Here is a 22810-nt window from a genome sequence, read left to right as displayed (position 1 = left end):
TCATATTAACCTATTACATTGATGATGTTTTGTTGATCAGAACTGATGAGCAGGAGGTAACTAGTGTGCTACCTCTTGGTAAGACACATATACTCTGAGGGTGGGAGATAAACCCTATAAAGATTTAGAGATTTACCAGTTCCATAAAATTTTTAGAGGTCCAGTGGTTCAGGGTATACTGGGGCATTCTCTCCAAAGTAAAAGTAAAAGACAAATTCCTGCACATTGCACCTCCTGGCACAAAGAAGGAATCATGACACCTGGTGGGCCTCTTTGGGTTTTAGAGGCAATGTATCCCACATCTAGGGATTCTGATCCATCCCTCTATAACAGGTGACAAGGAAGGTTACTAGTTATGCCTGGGGCCCAGGAGCAGCAAAGGGCTCTGCATCAGGTCCAGGCTGTCATGCAAGTGCCCTGCCTGACACTTGGGCCACACAATCTAGCAGATCGTGTGGTGTTGGAGGTATGAGTGGTGGGAAAAGATGCAGAATGGATTCTGCGGCAACCCCCTCTTGGAGATTAATGATGCAGGCCCCTGGGTTCTGGAGAAAGGCCATGTCGCCTACAGAAGAGAATCACATGCCTTATGAAAAACAGCTTCTGGTATGCTATGGGCCCTGGTAAAGATGAAACACCTGGCCAGGAATGGTGGCTCATGCCTGTAATCCCAACACCTTGGAAGGCTGAGGCAGGCAGGTTGCTTGAGCCCAGGAGTTGGAGACCAGCCTGACCAATATGGTGAAACTCCATCTCTACTAAAAATACAAAAATTAGCCGGGCATGGTGGTGGACACCTGTAATCTCAGATACTCGAGAGGCTGAAGCACGTTAATCATTTGAACCTGGGAGGCAGAGGTTGCAGTGAGCTAAAATCATACCACTGCACTGCATCCTGGGTGACAGAGAGAGATCCTGTTTCAAAAAAATAAATTAATTAAAAAATATGAACACCTGACCACAGAACACCAAGTGATCATGGAACTAGAACTGTTTATCATGAGCTGGGTCTTTTCATACCCACTAAAGGTCAGGCGGACCCAGCAACAATTCATCAAAGGACAAAAGGGGGCTTTCCAGGAGTGCTTATGAGCAGGACTACGGGCACAAGTAAAGTGCAAGATCAGGTAGCCTAGACCACCATGGCATGCACCACTGTTATACAAGTGCCCTCCTTCAGCTCATGCCTGCAACTTTATGGGGATTCCATCAGATCAACTGAAGAAAAGAAAGAAAGGTTTGGTTTATGAATGGGTTGGGTCAGTATGCGGGTGCAAGCCAAAAATGGACACTGGCTGCATTATAGCCTCTCTTGGGAGATTGAGGGTGCTTGAAAGACAGTGACAGGTGAAAATCCTCCCAGTGGGCCGAGCTTTGGGTGATGCACTTTATCACCCACCTTGGGTGGAAAGAGAAGTGGCTTGAGGTTAAAATATTTATGGAGCTATGGTCACTGGTGAATGGCCTGCTCAGCTTGTAAGGCGTTTGGAAGGGAAAAGACTGGAAAATTGGAAACAATGATATCTGAGGTAGAGGGATGTAGATAGCCGTGTGCAAGTGGGCACTAAGCATGAAATGTTTGTAGCACATATTGATGCCAGTTAGAGAGTGTCTAGCTCAGAAGAAGCATTGAACAACCAAGCAGACAAAATGACCTGGGCAGTTGACATCAGCCAGTCTCTATCCTTGGCCACCTCAGTATTGGTGCAATAGGCATATGAACAGAGTGGCCACTGAGGCAGAGAGGGAGGCTAAGCCTGGGTCCAACAGCATGGACTCCCACTTATGAAGACCAATCTAGCAACTGCCACTAAAGAATGTTCAGCCTGCCAGCTACAGAGACCAACACTGAGCCCCTAATATGGCGCCATTCCTTGAGAAGACCAACAGGTCACTTGGTGGCAAGTTCACAACATTATGCCCCTTCTATCCTGAAAGGACCAATGGTTCATTCTCATAGGAATACATGCATATTTCCAGTATGAGTTTAACTTTCCAGCCTGCAGGGTCTCAGGCAGTACTTCTATTTCAGGACTTTGGTAGTATTAGATCCACCAGTGTGGTATTCCACGTAACACTGAGACAGACCAGAAGACCAACAAAAGAGATACAGGAGTGGGCCCAGGATAAGGGGACCCACCAATCGTATTACATACCACACCATCCAGAAGCTGCTGGTCTGATAGAGCATTGAAACAGCCAGCTGAACTACATTTCCCAGAATTCCCTCACTTCTATGTTTCCAATTAGAGTGGGTCACAGAGATCTTTTGGAGATTTGTTGGGCCTTAGTCAGTTAGGAGCCATATAGTTTCTACATTGGAAAATCAGTGCGGGGAAATCAGGTGCAGTTGTAGCTCATGCACATTGTCACTTATCTACTGGCTCACCTCAGTGGCTTGCAGCAGCAACTGGGCCAGCAGCGGCTGCTACACCTTCCTCCCAACCACCCTTTGGTGTCTCACACTCCTGGATATAGGCCAGGTGTGTGTGTAGCTGTGGGCAAAGGGCACCAGCTTCCCCTGCAGGATACCCACATCACCACATCACCCAAGTTGGAGATAACGAGAGACTGATACAGACCCTAGTTCATCCTCCTGTGTTCCAGCTCATGCTTCTGGGTTCTAGTTTGTCTTTGTTCTCCTCCACTTTTCATTCATTGTCCCCTCCTGACTGCCCTGCAGACTTCATGCTACAGCATTAAATGTGAAGAAATGCAGAGGCTGTTTAACCAGTCCTGCTCCCACAATTAAGGTCAAATCTCTGATGGATAGATAGATGATAGATAGATAGATAGATAGATAGATAGATAGATATAGATCGTATAGATATAAAAATAAAATCTCTTGCTGGGTGTGGTGGCTCACTCCTATAATCCCAGCACTTTGGGAGGCCAAGGCGGGCATATCACTTGAGGTCAGGAGTTTAAGACCAGTCTGGCCAACGTGGTGAAACTCCATCTCTATCAAAAAACACAAAAATTAGTCAGGCATGGTGGCATGCACCTGTAATCCCAACTACTTGGGAGGCTGAGGCGGGAGAATCATTTGAACCCGGGAGGCAGAGGTTGTAGTGACCTGAGGTAGCGCCACTGCACTCCAGTCTGGGCAACAGAGTGAAATTCTGTCTCAAAATAATAATAATAATAATAATAATAATAAATAAAATCTCTTAATGGCTCCATTTCTCTGATTGAATCCTGACTAATATAGGAACTTTGTGCTCTGTAACTCTTGACGGGGTTCAGGACACGCTACCCCCAACTATGATACCTTGGCATTTGAGAAAACAGCAGAAGCAGTTTTTCTGTTTCTCTGGGTCTTCATTTCTGAGGGTTCCCATGTCACTTAAAACTTGTGTTAAATAAATTTGTCTCCTTTTATCTTGTTAATTTGTGTTTTGTTATAGGGGTGCTAGGTATGAACCTCACAATGGGTGAGGAAAGAAATATTTTCTCCCTTACATGCTACAGGGCTAGAGGACCTGGTCTCCAAAGGAGACACATCATTTCCAGAGTCAACCTCTTACTGAATTATAAGCTACAGCTGCTGCCTGGACACTCTGGGCTCCTTGTGTCCAGAGACCAGCAGGCCAGAAGAGGGGTCACTGACTTGGTAGCAGTAATTCACTCAAATTATCAGGAGGAGGTGGGGCTGCTGTTCCACAATGGGGAGAGGGAGAAATAGGTGTGCCACCTGGGCATATCTTAGTACTTCCTTGCCAAATTGTGACTATAAGTGGACAGATACAGCAGTCCCAGCCTGAGAAGGGGATAATGACCAGGCTGATCTTAGCCCCTCAGAATTAGGGTCTGGGTCAGGCCAGCCAGGAAGCCATCATGGCCACCAGAGGGCAGTAGCTATGGGTGAGAGTGACCTAGAATGAGCAGTGGAGGCGGCAGGTGCTGAGAAACAGTTGCAGCCCCAAGACTAACTGTAGCAGTGGGGGCTGTAGTTTGTCCCACTAATACCACTCTTCCAAGGTTCCCTTCTGGGAGAGGCATGAAGGAATTGAGAAAGAGAGATGCAAGCGATGGACTGTGGTAGACACAAAGATGCACCACCTCAAGAAAGGATTTACTGTCCAATGGTGGGGAGTGAGGTTGGCAGGCAGTTTCCAGCTGTCAGCTCCTGCAAGGCCTGCCTTACCTGCAGAGAGACACTCATACACTCAGCCCCAGGTTATATTCTTCCAGACAGAGGCAGCTTGCATCTGGCGACTCAATGAGGCAGGAGAATAAAAGCCCAGGGTGCAGGTGCGGTGGCTCACGCCTGAAATCCTAGCACTTTGGGGGGCCGAGGTGGGTGGCTCACTTGAGCCCAGAAGTTCGAGACCAGCCTGGGCAACATGGCGAAACCCCGTCTCTACAAAATATACAAAAATTAGTTGGGCATGGTGGCACACGCCTGTGGTCCCAGCTACTCAGAGGGCTGAGGTGGGAGGATCACTTGAGTCCAGGAAGTAGAGGCAGCAGTGGGCCATGATTGCACCACTGCACTGCAGCCTAGGTGACAGCGTGAGCCTCTGCCTCAAAATAAAATAAAATAAAGTAAAACAAAAGCCCAGGTATTTCTACCCAATTTGGGGCACTCTGATGAACAATACTCCAGAGGTCCCTGCTGGGGTTGCTGAGGTTTTGTCAGGCTTGCACGGCGATTCAACTTCTCTCTGCCCAGTCTTGCTTCCTCCCCCTTTTCCTTCGCAGGTGTCAATCCCCAATAAACATCTACCACCCAAAATTCCATCTCATTATCTTCTACCAGAGGAACAAAGTGGGCAAACTCCACGTCTCCTGCTTTTTCTAGTACAGCACTCTCCCCTGGCACAAACATAAGAACTGGAGCCCCTTTGCTCTCAGTAGTTTATTTATAAACATACCTTAATATATACCCAAAGGAAAAGATTCAAGATAACACATGTTTTGTGGGGAAAAAGTCGTTATGCTACATGCAAATATATTTTTGTACTCATTAAAACCACATAAAAGTGTATTATGCATTTTAAAAGGTTGATTACCTCAAAACCAGAAATGCCCTCCAGGCTCTCTGCTGACATAACCCACATTTATGAAGTCAAAAGCAGCTTTCCAGATTTTCTTCTCCTTCATTGTATGAAGGGGAAATGTTTTTTTGTACAATCTTGAATACATTTGTCAGTTCGAAAGAAAACATTTTGTCTTGTTATTGAAGATATTTTAGTAAAAAGATCCTGAAATATTTTTTCAAGAATTGATTCAGTTATGAGTGAGCAGGATATGATTCCTTTACTGTAACTTTAAGAAGATTACCAGGGAGTCAAGGAAAGAAGAGGAAAACATATAAATCATCAAGTATAATTAACACTTTCTAAGCAGCAAGATTCGGGGGTGGGGGTTCACAGCATTTATTTTTCTTAAAAATTAGTTAGCTTTCAATGAAAACACTTTAGGAGGCAAATAATCTAAGGAAAAAATGAGTATTGGGTGAAATAGGATCAATCATTTTGAATTATAAAAGTCAGACCCCAAAGCTAAAGTGAGTGTTCATCAACGAGTCCTGGTTGTTTATTGATTTGGCTCCATCAGTGCTGGAGCTTTCTTTATTTAGAGAGCTGTTAGTTGGGCTTCATATTTCAATTGTTCTTGTTGATGTTACTGTTACCATCCATTCCATAACCATAGGAAGAGGATGCTGTGTCTTCATGTAGACCTACTAACCTGCCGTCAGAAGACATGCACACGTCAGTCTTTCCAGTAATAAGCTGCATCTTCACTGCTCATCTCAGCCATCTAGATGACTGACTCAAGTTGAGTCCAGGTTGCAGTACTAAATGAGTCTGTCTTTGGGAAAGTTAAATAATCTCTACGATGATTAATCTTTGGCTCATTAATTTTAGCACAAAAACTGATCTGATATAATGGGGCAAGCATCCTAATGGAGTTGGACAGGCTTGGTTTGAATCCCAGATCCACCACTTGCTAGCTGTGTGATATTGACTAAGTCATTTCATATCTCTGAGCCTCGGTTTCCGCACCTGTAAAAAATGAGTAATCATCAAGGATTTTTGTGCAGACTACACAAGACAATGCATGTGGAAATGTGTGACACATGATAAAGTTTTGTTACTAGGCTCCAACCAATAGCCCAAATACAGGCTAGGGTACTAGTGACATAAGGAGAATCTCTTAGGTATGCCTCCTGTCATGGTCTGAAACATACATGACAACACCTGTTGCGTAGTCAACAGGCACGGGCTGAAAGGCAAAAGTAATTCTTTGAGGATACCCCATAACACATCCTCATAGAACCAGTAATAAGCCCAGTCTCCTGGGAAATGACAACCTGCACCCAGTGAAACATAGCAATCATCAGAAAGTTGAGTGTGATCAAAGATGTCATTCACAGAGAGATGTAGTGGGGTGGAGGGAGAGAGAGACCCTGTGAACAGTAGCTCTGAACACTAAACAGGGGAGACACCACCTTGGTACTCAGTATGGAAAGGAGGGTACACCTACAATACATAGATAACTATAGCTTCAGTGTCTTATGAGTACAAAGGACAAGACAATGACTTATTTTTATCTGAGCAGCTGTAGTAGTGGGTCTCCAGCTGCATGGCTCCCTGTGCCAAGGGGAAATGAAAAATGCTATAGTAGCCTCTCGTCTCCATTCCCTTTTCCTAGATGAGGTTTTTCCCTCTGGAGCACTATAGCAGGGCTTTCTTCCCCCTTCTGGTACTCTGCCTGCTAGAGCCAGGGTCCAGTCGAACACAGAGCTGATTGGAGAAGGGCTAGGTAGGCTCTAACCCAAGAAATTCCCTCTACAGGATCCCTCCTGAGGCCAGAAGAGCCATCACAGTAGACTTGCTGCTTTGCCTTAAGACTTCATATACTAATAAAACCAACATGTCTTCTCCGCAACTTGCTCCACCTTCCCAAATATATACACACATCACTGATACACATATTATGAATTAGTTCATCATATTCTCTCCAGGGAACACAATAGGTATAAAAAGCTTGGTGAGAGTAATAGCTGGGAGGAGACAGATAGATTTGGTCAACTTCCCACTGTCAATTAGGCAATAATGATAATAACAAGGATGACATTTACTGACTGTATGTGATCTCATCTTACCTCTCAAAAACACTATTTATGAACTCTGTCTTACAAGATGAGGAAACTGGGCTACAGAGAATTACACAAGTTGCCCAAGGTCACACAGCTAGTAAGTGGATAACCAAAGTTTGTGCACTTAACCTCTATGCTCTATGCTTCTTTGGAGAGAGGAGCAACTGTGATGTTTCTCTTTCATACATCTCCTTGAAACCAGTCTACTCACGGCAGACTTGGCTTATGACAAAAATCTCTTAGGTCTTTTGTTTCCAAAACAAAAATGATAGCATTCAAAGGTAGAGTAGCATCAGCAAAATGGTTTTCTGCAGTTTGTTATCTGGAACCTGGTCTTTATGTCTGAGAACATCATTCTCCAGTCTATCTGCAAATGACCAAAAATGTTGGAATTCACAGTAGTTTTCAGGGTAGAACCTCAAACGAGACATTAAAAATCAGCAACATGGCTGGGCGAGGTGACTCATGCCTGTAATCCCAGCACTTTGGGAGGCCGAGGCGGGTGGATCACCTGAGGAGGTCGGGAGTTTGAGACCAGCCTGTCCAGCGTGGCGAAACCCTGTCTCTACTGAAAATACAAAAATTAGCTGGGTGTGGTGGCAGGTGCCTGTAATCCCAGCTACTCGGGAGGCTGAGGCAGGAAATCACTTGAACCCGGGAGGTGGAGGTTGCAGTGAGCCAGTATTGTGCCACTGCACTCAAGCTTGGGCGACAGAGCGAGACTCCGTCTCAGCAAACAAAAAAAAAATCAGTAACATGTAACATACCAGTGCTCTAATTCATTGCTGCTGAGTCCTCTTTGAAGCCAAATAAATCTTCCATATTCACATTCCAGAAATGTCCCTGCCTCCTACTCCCATGCTTTGTCTGGAAAAATCCTTCATATCCTTCAAGGCCCAGCTCAAATGTCACCTCCTTTACGAAGTGGTTCCCAGTCCCACAGGCAGAATTAATTGATCCTCCTTTATGCTCCCACAGCACTTTATATTAGCGTTGGTGGTATAGCTCTTACCACATTGTTTAAGTTAATTGCATAAGTAAGCTCCTTGAGGTCAGAGACTTGTCTTATTCATAAACCCTTTGATTCCCATATTCCCAGCCTAGCACATACCTTATTTCATCAAATCTAAAACTCCATCAATTGTAAGACACACCATTATTTCATGAATTACTAAGAAAAACAAAATACTGACTATTATTCTATGACATACCATCAATTTGAAGATGTGTCCCAAATTCAGGAAATGTCAATAAATTTTTTTAAATGTGTTTTAGAAGGAATGAACTGTGGCAATAAGTGCTCACCAAATGTTTATAGAACTGAATTATTAAACCAAGGTGGAACAGGTATTTCTAGAGAGCTGTGACAGCCCATGCTTCTTAATAAGTAAGGGATTAGAAGTTGGTGATGAATGGTGTGTGACTGCATTGCTGATTTCAAATATTTTACCCAACAGATTAGTTAAAGGGATGAGTGGCCTGATGTGCCATTCCTGTTTAAAAATAAAATAAAATAAAATAAACACCTCCAAGGACCAAGCCTGCTGGCTCATGCATGTAATCCCACTCCTTCAGAAGGCTAAGGCAGAGGATTGCTTGAGGCCAGGAGTTTGAAGCCAGCCTGGACAACATAGTGAGACCCTGTCTCTAAAAATATAAAAAATTAGCCAGGCATGGAGGCAAGCCCCTGTAGTCTCAATTACTCAGGAGGCTGAGGTGGGAGGATTGCTTGAACCCAGGAGTTCGAGGCTGCAGTGAGTTACTTGTGCCACTGCGCTCCAGCCTGGGCAACAAGGCCAGCCCCCACCTCTAAAACAACAACAACAACAAAGACACCTCCAGATCTCCCATTTAATATACTAGAAAGTAAAGTGATGATATATTGATTCTAGTTCCTTAAACTAGTTCAACGCACTGCTGTTCTCATCTGCCCATGAAGAGGAATAGCAGCTCAGCTTTCTCCCAGTTTATTCCAGCCCTGCTTTTGTTTTGATGCAATCCCTTCCTAATTCCAAACTGTTGGCCTGTGACCTTGGCTCCCCTTTCGCCTTGTCCCTATGAAGTTAGTGATCGTATATTACTTCTCTGGTTAGTGTCTGTCTGGACCTATGCTTTCCATAGGATCTTTCCATAGGGCAGGCCTTGCTGGGTCTTAGTATTTCAGGCTGTCTCATCAAGAATCTGAATTCTAGTTCCATCCTTGAAAGAAACTCCACTCCCGCCCTGCCCTAGACCTAGTCTAAGCCATACACTTAATATCTCTGGACCTCCTTCCACCACGCTTTCCCTGCCCCCAAGCACATATACACACTCATGCAAGATAAACCAATTGTCACTGAAAACCTTAAATGTATGGTTGGTTCACAGAAATACTCCTAGAATAAAAGTTCCTCTTTGAAAATAGAATTATAGGCCAGGCATCGTGGCTCATGCCTGTAATTCCAGCACTTTGGGAGGCTGAGGTGAGTGGATCCCTTGAGCTCAGGAGTTCGAGACCAGCCTGGCCAGCATGGCAAAATCCCATCTCTAAGAAAAATACAAAAAAAAAAAATTAGCTGCTTGTAATCCTAGCTACTCAGGAGGCAGAGGCACGAGAATTGCTTGAACCCAGGAGGCAGAGGTTGCAGTGAGCTGAGATCGTGCCACTGTACTCCAGCCTGGGCAACAGAGCAAGGCACAGTCTAAAAAAAAAAATGAAAAAAGAAAAGAAAAGAAAATGGAATTATACTAGCCAGACATGGTGGCATATGCCGGTAGCCCAAGTTACTGGGGAGGATCACTTGAGCCCAGGAGTTTGAGTCCAGTTTGGGGAACATAGCAGGATCCTGTCCCCCTCTCTCTAAAAATAAATAAATAAATAAAAAATAATAATAAAAAAAGGATTATACTGAAAGGATTGAGCCTAGTAGCTTAATTAATACATTATAAAAATTTTAAACATGTAAGCAGCTCTTCACATTAGCATTCAGGGAATGAGAGTCTTTATGAGGCAAGTACAAAGGGGTAATTTTATAAGGGGGTGATGAAGAAGAGAGTAAAACAGGACAACGAGTTCCTAGTTTGCTTTCATACTTAGACCCTTGGTGGGAAGCCAGTGACCACTAAAAACCTGAAAGTCATCTCCCCCTTTGAGGCAGGCTGCCAGTGCTTGGGTTAGGTTTATCAGGACTAAGTCAGAAAGCTCCAAAGATTAGCATCTTCCAATTTACGCCAATCCTCCCAGGCAAGGCAAGACTTGTTCAGCCTCCAGGTCAGCTTAGTCAGTATCCATTCAGTGCCTTCCCCAGCCTTAATGAATAAAGAAGAAACAAGAGAAAGGTAGAGAAACAACCTCTACTGATTTATTATTGATAGCATTTGGAGATGTTCAATCTATATAAAGGACTCTGCTTATATTTTCTTTCGAAGGGGGTCTGCAAAGTAGGTCCCCCAAAGTATTAGAATTGAATGCATCCAGGCTGGGCACTGTGGCTCACGCCTGTAATCCCAGTACTTGGGAGGCCGAGGTGGTGGATCATGAGGTCAGGAGTTCGAGACCAGCCTGGCGAAGATGGTGAAACCCTGTGTCTACTAACAAAAAAAAAAAAAAAAAAAAAAAGCCAGGTGTAGTGGCAGGTGCCTGTAATCCCAGCTACTCAGGAGGCTAAGGCAGGAGAACTGCTTGAACCCAGGAGGCGGAGGTTACAGTGAGCCGAGGTCGCGCCACTGCACTCTAGCCTGGGTGACAGAGCAAGACTCCGTCTCAAAAAAACAAAACAAAACAAAACAAAAAAGAATTGAATGCATCCAATGCCATAGGAGTTTTACTTCCTTACAGGTAGAGTTACACTTGCAAATAAAATCATTGAGGTGAAATCACAGAACATTAGAACTGAACAGAATCTTGATGATAGATCTGCTGCCTTGTTTCACAGATGAGGACTTTTAGGGGAAGAAAGTTAACTAACTAGTTACTGGCAGAGCAAGTACTAGAAGCCAAATGTCCTGACTTCCAGTCTGGGGATTTTCCCAACAGGGAAGATACCTAAACCCTTACAATTGTATCTCATCCTCATAGTCTGCAGTTACATTTGTTCATTAGGCTTTAAAACACCATGCAAATAGAGCTCCTATTACAGGATATCTTGATTAATGATACAAACAAATGGTAAAGAATCAACTGGCCCATCACTTCCACCAAAAGATTGAGGCAGTACATTTTTACCATGTATAAGTGTAAAACAAATTGTCATCACCTGGGGCCCTTACAGGGCTGGATTACTGCAAAAAGCAAGCCAGCTCACTGAAAGTTTATCCAGATGACATCCAACTTCACCACAGTCCCCACCAACTTGTGATGTAAGCCAGAGAGGAAGCTTCGAAATTTTCCCCTGGTCGAGTTTTGAGAGAACTGTGTAAACAACGCCCCTTACCGGTCAACATAAGAAAACACAAAAGCCACTGCTGACAAGAGCAGGGCTCTAGCAAAGGTCACAGCAATGTCTCTAAGTTGTCTTCTAGTCTATGGGAACCGTGGCCAGGTCAAAGGAGAAAGCCTGGGGAAAACAGCAGGAGGAAGAAAAAAACCACATTTTTTTCAGAGATGTTTATATGTACCGAATTAAAGTTAGACCCCCAAAGTAAGCAGAAAAATTTTTGGTATCCCACTGAGTTTGAACAGGCAGTTACAAGACCCACAGGCATATGTTAGGCTTATACACATAAACAAGATTTTTATTGTTAACATCAATGAACACAGATGGAAAAATATTCACGTTGCAAGGACATATTTGCTTATGAGATCACAAAATGGCTGATTTATATTCATAAATGATTTGGTGAATCAGTATGTGTTTTTGAGTGAATATATGTGTGTATGTATATAGATAAATATACACACACACACACACACACACACAGATATGAGATTTCCAAAGCTTCGTTTCCATTTGTACTCCTGGAATAACTTCATCAGAAAGAGAAAGCAGAAGCTTGGAAACATGTATATGTTTTATAGATACTGTGATTTATCGAAAATGAAAATAACATCCTATTACATATATTTTAAGTAATACACAAAGCAAATACAACAAACACTGATTTGGCTCAATGACTTGTGTAATGAAAGGATTTTTTTAAGTTTTAAAAAAAATCCCCAGTAAAGTGGTCAAAGATACTTGATGATGGTAAGAATCTTGAAGAAGCATAGTATTTTCTAAGCAACTCCAAGGCTCTGTTATTTCTTGCTTGTAGGGTCTTCTCAGTTCTCAGTTCATTCTTGACGGCACTGAGCTCTCCGCGGATCTTTGCCATTTCTAATTCATAATACGATTTCATTTCTTCTTTAGGAGCACATTTCCAAACTCGGTTGATGTTTTAAGTTCCTAACAGCTTCTTTTAAATCTCTGTTCTCTAGGTTCAATTTGTGGATGACTTCTTTGGCTTGCTGGAGCTGTTCACTTAAGTTTTCTACATTTGTTGCTTTTTCCGACAGGTCATTTCTTAAAGCCTGAACTTCATAGTCACTTTTTGAAGCATCCGTCTCTGTTTCTTGAAAATTTAGAGGTCTTGTGAATATTTCTTTTCTGTAGTACAAAAGTTCTTTTTCAGCGTTTTCAAATTCCTCTTCTATTTTTCTGCATTTCATATTAAGTTCTTCCAGTTCTTCATTCAAAATATTCAGGCAAAGTTTTGGAGACATTCTTTCCATAAGTTTCTTTCTTATGTCTTGTCTTAGTAGAGCTGGTAAGTTATCTGTACTGCAGGTAGAGCTATCTTCCGTGCTGTTAAAGCTTTCTTCGGTTGTAATATCCACATTAGATGATTCATAGGATGCAGAATTCGTGTCTGTCTCGTTCTGTGAAATGTTTATCTTGTTCTCTCTTAAATTTGATTCTTGTTCTATTTCATTTAGTTGGAAAATATATTTTTCCTCCTAAATTTACTTTCTTCTTGAAACTTTCTACTGGACAAATTATAAATTTCTTCCATTCCCTTGCTGCTATCTGTAGTCGTTTGCTCAGAAGAAGATTCAGGCTGAGAAGTCTCTTCTAGAACATCCTGTGCACTAAAAAAAGGAGTGAACATATACTCCTTCCAGTGTTTTCTTCTAGCATCCATTTCTCCAGGCACCTCTTCCAATATCTGAAAAACACAATTTAAAACCAAGGCAGGCACATTATTTACACTAGTAGCTAGTACAGTAGAAAGAAATAAGAATGCTGGCTCATGGGTGAAGAATCTGAATATTTGAGTGCTGGCTCTCTCTCTAACTCACTAAATGACTTGGGCCTCAGTTCCCTCATTTATAAATGGAAAGGGCTGAACGAGCTAAGTTCTACAGATGCTTCCAGCTTTAAAAGTCTCTGATCCTATGAAATAGAACTGGTAAACTGACACATTTGGCTACTCACTGTACACACAGAAAGTGATTCTATAAGAAAACAACTGTACACATAAAAACAGACTGCTTTAAAATTAAAAAAAGTGATTTGAAATTAATAGGTTAATGTTGGTAATACCTGTGCTTTCAATGTGTCTGATGCCTTTCTAGTTCTTGTGGATTGGACTATTGTTTATTCATTCTTTAAAGTGACTAAAACATCAGGGCTTAATGAGATGTGAGCTGCTTTGGTAAAGTATACCATGCCGACTTCCTTATGACTAACTCTGCCAAATGCCCTTCTGTCTTGACCTATAAATTCCTGCTATTCCAGTCTTGGGCTTTGCTTTCAGGCAAGACTGCCAAGTGTACAGAATTCTATCTGTTTTGACAGCAATTTCTTGAGGAGAACCTAATGTCAACAATTGAAAATATTAATGCCACCAAATGTGTTTTTCTCAAGATATTGACTCTGAGTGTAGTTTTTAGGTGAAAATTCAGCATACTAAATCACGAACAACTTTCCAAGTTTATAAAAATATGAGGATGATTATTTTGTTTCAAAAAGAGTCTTCCCTACCCAAAGGGAATCCTTAATGTACAGCTTTCCACAGCACTGAAATATTTGATAAGTGACTACTTCTGAGGGAAGGGAGAAAGAAGAACCAAAGCAGCATGTGGAGGGCCACTGGCACCTGAAACCACCAACCGGTAGCTGAAGTTAGCCCTAAAGGGTGAGGAGAAGACGGAGAGGGTTACTTTATTCATTTTATATATTAATTTATCAAGACATATTTGTAGTATTACCATGGAGAAAAGTCAAAGTATGCCTGCATCTCTTTTATCTATGCACTGAAATGTAATTTCCTGCTGGTAATGAGAAATGGCAAATGTTGTATTTATAACTTAATTAATATTTTCTTTGATTATTATAACAATTTTGGAGAATTCAGAAAAGCACATAAAACAGAAGGAATCTCCTTCATAATCTCATGGCCCTGAGATAACTACTTTTTGGTGTATGATCTTTTCTTTTTACAAACAGTAGTTTATTTTAAATTACACAGGTTTTCCTTACCATGAGCAATGAAGGAATAAACTTGATACCTATAGGCACTGAACATATCTCTCCCCTTTGCCACACAAAAGATGGAAGGGACTCACCATCCCCAAGGGTACATCCCTACTGGCAACTACTTGGCTTTGAGGAAAGGAGAAGGTACACATATTCTTAAGATGAACTATTTGGAGAGTTCAGTGAAGGTACTAAAATCATTGGTCCAAAAGCCAGAAGCCAAGCTTTCTTGAGGTCAATCAGACCATAGTGATAAACTCAGACCTGAAATTCCCAGTACGTATTTGCCATGGAGTATCATCTTCTTTCTTTTGAAACAGTCCTTTCTGACTTTTATTATGCTACGAGTCACCATCCAGAAGCATCATTGAGCAATCTGTTCTTAAAGGGAAACATCATTTCTTGGTTTCCCTCCTCTCTAGAAATGTGAATGCAAATCAGTAGGAATTATTACAGCAATCACAGAGGAAAGGAACAGAGAGAGGAGAAAAGAGGGTGATATTAATTGCCAGTCACATTTTTTAGCAGTCAAATTTTTACCCAACAATTCTATAGATGATAAAAATGCTTCTAATCAGGTAGCAATGGCAGAGAGATTACTATTTCTCTTAATTCTGGATGAAGGGCATTGGTGGGATTGATTAGGAAGGAGGTGAGCACAGGGGCAAGTAAAGTGTGGCCACTTTATATCTGGAGATAGCAAGAATGCCACATCTGAGATAGAGGTCTGGGTATGGATAAAGGTTAAAATAAAAAACTCTTTTCATTAATAATTTTGCTCCTTGAAAAAGTAACTTCTACATCCAACCATCCCATAAATCTCTGACAAAACACATACACATATGCAGACATGCACACGTGTGCGCACACACACACACACTTTTTAATTTTCACTGTCCTTCCCTGAGCCTCTGTATAATTTCCTGGTGTCTGAAAGGAAATGCCTTTCAGTGAAGCCTATATAGTTACTGAAATGGGAAGAATCCATTTATGACTAAGGCCCAGAGAAGTTAAGTGACTTGACCAAGGCCACACAGCCCATAGTAGTAAAACTGAGGACCCTGTCTCCCAGGTCAGTGCTTGTTCTAAAATTCTTCTTTATTCATCTGCTAGGTTTCATTCCCCAAATTGAAAGAAAACAACCCACTATTTTCAGAGCTTAGGTATCTTTTAAAAGGCCACAAAAGAAGAGAGGAAAAGTGAAGGGGGGAGGGTAAGGAGAACTGCATGTCACATTTCAAAGAACAGAAAGAGAAAAGTTTGAAAAGCCTTTTGGAATTTCCCTCCCATGGCTTACGCAGGGCAGGGTCAAGGGGTCTCTGAGCTGTTCCTTTTTTTTCTCTCTCTCTCTTTCATTGGCAAGATATCCTTTAAGGGCTTGTTCCCAAATCTAGTCACAGAATGTGGCAAAGCCCAGACTCGGGGTAAAAGCTGCCAGTCTCATTTTCTCTTCACAAATTGCACTGTCTGTTTTTTTATGCAGAACGAGTATGGCATTAGAATTCTCTGGCGAGAACAAGGAATGTGCTTTAAGGCAATGACACTCCTTTACCCTGGGCTGGCAGCCATTTTGTTCTCAATAAACTTGACTAGGTAATTTGTTCCAGCATAAGGCAAACCAAACCAGAAGCCATTATTGAAAGTGTAGGCATGCCTGTTAGTGGGTCAGTTGTGGACATTAATGTAAGTGCCTACTCAACACTACACTGGATACTGAAGGTCAGAAGGGTAGGGGAAAGAGGCCTAGAGGGGATGAAAAACTGGTTTCTTTAGAAGCAAATAATCCAGAACACAGACAGGAAAACAATAAAAAGTCATAGGACAAAAACAACATCAGTAGTCCTCTAAGATAGCAATCCCCTAGAAGCCCTCAGGACTGCACTGTTAAGGCGTATGTGTCTACAATATGACTACATCTATTCATTTGTGTCTGACATGAATAATAATGGACTCCTGATGGTTCTAGTTAGTGTCTCGCTGAAAACATTATCATTTATCCTCGGGTGACTTTTTTTTTTTGCAGTGGCAAAGTAATAGAATATTTTTGCAGAGTAAGAGATCTCTTGTCTCATAAAAGTGGTTTGTATTCACCTAAAGAATTTGAGAACCACTGATAAAATAAATTGAAGATGAATTTATATATAACATGATGTAACATGAATGTTGAGAGCTAAGCAAAGAACAGACATTTACAATGGACCTGTAGGTGCACTGTTCCATAAAAATCTTAGAGGAATGCACATTTATTCTCAAATAGCTTCAGAAAATAATACACTACTGTTTACTGTGAAAGGAGAAATCTACAAACCATCTCAGTTTCATTTTTGAGCTGGGGCCCTAGAGAATATAATCATATTAAAATGACTGTGAAATTTAATTATTTGTTTTCTAAAATATTCATATTTTAAATCACAGGCTTTAGGGAAATTCGATGACATAAATAAAAATTTTTTTTTCTGTTGTCTTATCCCATTTAGATGGGCATAGTGGCTCACATCTGTAATCCCAGTGCTTTGGGTGGCAGAGGCGGAAGGATAACTTGATGCCTGGAGTTCAAAACCAGCTTGGGCAACATAGTGAGACTCGTGTCTACAAAAATTAAAAACAAAATTAGATAGGTGTGATGGTATATGCCTGTAGTCCTAACTGCTCAGGTGGGAGGATTGATTGAGCTCAGGGGGTTGAGGCTGATGTGAGCTATGATCATGCCACTGCACTCCAGCCTGGGAACAGAGCGACACTCTGTCTCCTAAAAAAAAAAAAGAATTTGGTTTCAAATTTTCAGGACTATCTCTCTCACAAATTTAGATCTGCCTGCAAAATTCCATTATTCTTCCAGGCAGAGTAGGTAGGGACTGGAAAACAGTTCTGGAAGAATGCCAAAGGCTTTTTCCCATCTCGCAAGGGTCCTTCCTCTCAAACTTTGTAAACTGGGAATGATGGTTGGAAAAGGTCATCTCCAACCTGTGTTGAGTAACCTGTCATTACCCTTAGTCGCTTAGTAGCGCTCAAGAAGGGGCATGGTAGGCCGGGCGCGGTGGCTCAAGCCTGTAATCCCAGCACTTTGGGAGGCCGAGACGGGCGGATCACGAGGTCAGGAGATCGAGACCATCCTGGCTAACACGGTGAAATCCCGTCTCTACTAAAAAAAATACAAAAAACTAGCCGGGTGAGGTGGTGGGCGCCTATAGTCCCAGCTACTCGGGAGGCTGAGGCAGGAGAATGGCGTAAACCCGGGAGGCGGAGCTTGCAGTGAGCTGAGATCCAGCCACTGCACTCCAGCCCGGGAGACAGAGCAAGACTCCGTCTCAAAAAAAAAAAAAAAAAAAAAAAAAAAAAGAAGGGGCATGGCTTTTAGTCACTAACCAGGGGCAGTAAGGTGAAGACAAAGGGCTCCTCTTAGCATAAAGAACTTTCTCCCCTTATTCTTGGATAGTCTGTTCTCTGGACCCTTAGAAAAACTGCTCCACCAAACTAGGAAACAAGTCTGTTACAAAGGAAATCACTAGTTTTGCGTCTTTCTCAACTGTCCAATTTACTCTCACTTCAGAGCAGTGGTTCTCAACCTTTTTTTAAAATTTTCTTTTTCCTGCTTCCACTGTTTCCAGACACAAAAACACTCCCATCATTACCCTCTTTCCTTAGAAGATTCTGACCTGCCCCCATAGGGGAGATTCCCCATTCTCCACCTTCTTTCACTGACTTGCAGAAAACTCTTAAATACCAAAAGAAGGACTCAAATGAACTGTCTGAAGTCAAGATGGATCAATATGTATTACCATGCAAAATTGTGGGGAAGAAGGAGAAGGAAGTTCCTGAGAAAGGAACTGAGTGTGGACTATGGTGGAAAAAAGACTGAAGGAGTCAGATATCTTGGGCCCCACATTTTAGAACTGTGAGCCTCAGATTCTTCAGGTGTAAAATAGGGACAATATATCGGTTTCACAGGTGATTAAGAAAAATGAATGAAAATGGAAATGAAAGCAATTTTTAAAGTGTACTGTAAACAATGGTTTTGTTCATTTTCAGGTTTTCCTTACCCTCCCTTTGAACATAAACCAGCCAGTTAAACAGCCTAAACTTTCTCCAGAGATATGTACTCCAAAGTGGCCAGCCGGAAGTCATCAGACCTCAGAAAAAGTTAGTTTGAAAAAAAAAGTAGGTACTATTAAAACAAATATAAGGAAGCCTAAACTCCAATCTCAGATTAATTTAATCTGCATCCTCAGGGAAAAATGAGCCCTAACTTCTGTAAGTTAGTTGTTGATGTCCCCAAATTTCTGAAGCTGAATTGATTTTATCTAAACAAAAAAGTGGTAGTCTTTTCTACACCCTAATATATCAGCATTTTAATATCACCAATTGCTTTACCAAGAGCTTTCCAAATGTCCCACTGTATTTCAGAGTCACCAATAACTTCTCAGAAATGAGTATTCGTTTGAAGATTAGCAAGGATGACTTTGCATTCTGAATTGTTCCTGTGCTTCTGTGGCATTTCACACAGACCTTTATTATACAAATATGCTGTGATGGCCTGGCATTGTTACCTGATACATAGTGGCCCTGAATAAATATCTGTTTAATGAATGATCCTTAATATTCTTCCTGAAATCTCTACAATGCTTTGATTCTAAGTTAGTTTTTTAAAATTTTTTTGACATAATTTCTCCTCTGGCTTACAAAGTTTTGGGGGGTGGTATTTTAGGGAAAGCACTTTTTTTCCCTTGAAGTTTATTTGGCTTAGCTAAAAGTCTTCAGAACACTTTTCTTTTTCTTTTCTTTTCTTTTTTTTTTTTGAGATGGAGTGAGTCTCGCTCTGTCACCCAGGCTGGAGTGCAGTGGTGCAATCTCGGCTCACTGCAAGCTCCGCCCCCGGATTCACGCCATTCTCCTGTCTCAGCCTCCTGAGTAACTGGGACTACAGGCGCCCGCCACCACGCCCGGCTAAATTTATGTATTTTTAGTAGAGACGGGGTTTCACCGTGTTAGCCAGGATGATCTCGATCTCCTGACCTCGTGATCCGCCCGCCTCGGCCTCCCAAAGTGCTGGGATTACAGGCATGAGCCACCTCTCCGGGCAGAACACTTTTCTTTTGTATTTTTATGAGGCCTTCCTGAGAGCTTACTGACAAGGCAGATGATCAAGTACAAGGCTGAAGAGTTATGTTGCCTAAGGCTCTGTGCTTCTAAACACCCCAACAAAATATCAGCTAACACGACTGTACTTACACTTCCTGGGGGTCCAAGATCTTCTATCTACTGGATATCCTTGCCCTCCTTCTCCAGTTTGAACTGGAAAAAAGAAAATTCCACCTCCCTCCGTGTAATCAGGAAATATATTTAACCAGAATGCCCAAACCTGTGTTTATATCTGAGATGTAGATTAAAATGACAAGTGATGGCCGGGCGCGGTGGCTCACGCCTGTAATCCCAGCACTTTGGGAAGCTGAGGCGGGCGGATCACAAGGTCAGGAGTGACCAGCCTGACCAACAAGCCAAAACCCTGTCTCTACTAAAAATACAGAAATTAGCCAGGCGCGGTGTGGCACGTGCCTGTAATCCCAGCTACTCAGGAGGCTGAGGCAGGAGAATCGCTTGAACCAGGTAGGCGAAGGCTGCAATAAGCCGAAATCGCGCTACTGCACTCCAACCTGGGCGACAGGACAAGTAATATACTTAGAATGTCACTTGGTCTATCTGAAATGTGATACCAGACACTAAGAGGTAATTTCTCTTTTTGTCAACCCATTTCCCCAACTATTATGCCACTAAGTCTTCCTTCCCCAAGCCATACAGATATCAAATGGGACAAGAATCATGAGGAAATTTTATTCAACACAGTACCTCCTCACTTTTAACACCTATTGAGCAAAGGAGGGAGCCTGGCTCGTTGTTAATCAGCAGGCCACGAACCGCATTAGCAAAAGGCTGGAACCCAGGCCTTGCCTCCCTCCTTCAGAGTGCAGTTAATTTGAAACAAACAAACAGCCGGGCGCGGTGGCTCAAGCCTGTAATCCCAGCACTTTGGGAGGCTGAGACGGGCGGATCACGAGGTCAGGAGATCGAAACCATCCTGGCTAACACGGTGAAACCCCCGTCTCTACTAAAAAATACAAAAAACTAGCCAGGCGAGGTGGCGGGCGCCTGTAGTCCCAGCTACTCGGGAGGCTGAGGCAGGAGAATGGCGGCGTAAACCGAGAAGGCGGAGCTTGCAGTGAACTGAGATCCGGCCACTGCACTCCAGCCTGGGCGACAGAGCCAGACTACTCCGTCTCAAAAAAAAAAAAGAAAGAAAGAAAGAAACAAAAACATCGAAAAGGGAAGTCATCCTGATTTTTGCTTTCATCTGTCAGGGTCCTAATATCTGGACCACAGTGTCCACTCCCCGGGACAAATTGTCTTCTCTATTGCTTGGCAGCTATTGAGGGGGAAGAAAAGTACCATTGAAAACTGGACCCCGTGAATGGTTATTACTCCCCAATTCTTTGTTATTAGTGTGAAGTTATTCCTTCTGTAAGAAAAGATACGGCGAGTCACCTTAATTCCGAAGGCTGAGACTTTATTAGTATGGAAGTCACATTCTTGCCACAAAGCTGTATCTTTGTATGCATAGATTGGGAGTTTTCTCTGTAAATTGTTAACTGAAACTCCTGCCATCGCTGCCTCCAGAGGAGAGAAGGTGGCTCGGGTCAGGGCGCTGCTTCGGTCCCCATTGCAGGTGACACTTTCCACCTCCCCAGTCCCGACCTAGTCGCTGGCGGGCGGCGGGAGAGGCCTGACCCCACTCCTCTTTCAGCACTGCCACTCCCACGCCCTGGTCCTTTCCCTCCCAAACGCTCTCCAGTCCCGGCCTGGGCCTTTAAAGACAGAAATAACCTGCAGTGGGGGTCGGGGTGCGGACTTGGGCCCCTGCCCCTGGCTCTCCGCCCCTTCGACCCCTGTGTCGGGGAAGAAGAGGGGCGAGCCCGGGGAATCCCTGGCTCTCCCGTGCGCAGACATACCTGGAAACGTGGATGCGGTCTGGAGAGCCCGAACCTCTCTTCCTCAAAGCCAACCACCACCGGCGCGCGGCAGCCCCTCGTTCGGCTCTGGCCACCGCGACCCTGGCGGGCCGGCGCGGGGCCGAGCCACCGCAGTGCAGCGCCAGAGCGGGCCGCGCGGTTGCCTAGCAACGGACCTGCCAGATTTAAAGGGACCGGCACTCGGGACGCGCGCAGGGGGCCGGGCGCTGGCGTCCAGCAGTCAAAGCCTAGCCCGAGGACTGAGCATGACGGGTGGAGCGGGTACCGCGGCGGCTTCTGCCCGGCAAGAAATAGGAGCTCATGGGAGGAGAGCTGAGTCAGGTTGGGAAGCGGCCAGAAACTGCAAGGCAGCCCCATCCGCAGTGGGATTATTACGGAGGGTCTGGGTGACTCACAAAGCCACCTGGACACTGTGACTGTGCGGGGGTCAAGACTGCGTAGCATAGGGCCATTTCCTAGGTCTGCTGTTATTAGCATGACATAGTGGAGGGTTTGCCCTGGAAGGTCGCCAGGATTTGGTGCAGGGTTGCTAACTATGCAGGAGTTCCACCCCACCCTCCATCCCCACGCACACCCTCACGCATTAGCACAATGGTCTGACTTCTGACCAAGGTTTTAAGGACGTTAGGTATTAGCACAATGGTCTGACTTCTGACCAAGGTTTTAAGGACGTTAGGTCAGGAGAGCATTGTGCCGTGGCTATGCCCCTACGGAAGACTGGGCTTATATCTCAGAGAGCCCATGGTTTCCTCATTTGCCGCTCAGGAATTTCTCTAACCCATTCTTGCACCCTACTTGAATTTAAAACCCACTGGGGGCAACTAGTTCCACACTACTGACAGTGTAAAATTGTTTCCTTTTATTAGTCCCCAAAGTACTCTCTTCCTACTTCAAAGGTTGCTCACAACTTCCAGGATTTGGTTGGGTGAGAAGTCAATGCTTTTCACTGTGTTATAGATTTTAAACATTGTATTTTGTTGAATCAACAAATGATCTTCTCAGACTTAGGCCAGGCGCGGTGGCTCACACCTGTACTCCCAGCCCTTTGGGAGGCCGAGGCGGGCGGATTACTTGAGGTCAGGAGTTCGAGACCAGCCTGGCCAACATGGTGAAACCTCATCTCTACTAAAAATACAAAAAAAAAAAAAAAAAAAAAGCCTGGTGTGGTGGCACACATCTGTAGTCCCAGCTACGCGGAGGCTGAGGATAAGAATCACTTGAACCTGGGAGGCAGAGGGTGCAGT

At 43.4% G+C, this 22810-nt stretch overlaps 1 protein-coding gene across 1 annotated transcript; it reads right to left on the bottom strand.

Moving 5' to 3' along the window:
* Positions 1–11794: 11794 nt before the first annotated feature.
* CCDC160 (coiled-coil domain containing 160) lies at positions 11795–21643 on the bottom strand. Its single transcript, XM_033200898.1, is given in 4 exon segments — positions 11795–12455; positions 12457–13018; positions 13021–13231; positions 21546–21643. Coding segments are annotated over 3 exon segments (975 nt in total). The 5' UTR covers positions 13208–13231; positions 21546–21643; the 3' UTR covers positions 11795–12229.
* Between the last annotated feature and the right edge of the window lie 1167 nt (positions 21644–22810).

Source organism: Trachypithecus francoisi, unplaced genomic scaffold (assembly GCF_009764315.1).
Source record: "Trachypithecus francoisi isolate TF-2019V2 unplaced genomic scaffold, Tfra_2.0 Lachesis_group6, whole genome shotgun sequence".
Taxonomy (NCBI): Eukaryota; Metazoa; Chordata; class Mammalia; order Primates; family Cercopithecidae; genus Trachypithecus; species Trachypithecus francoisi.
This window is presented reverse-complemented; position numbering and strand designations above follow the sequence as displayed.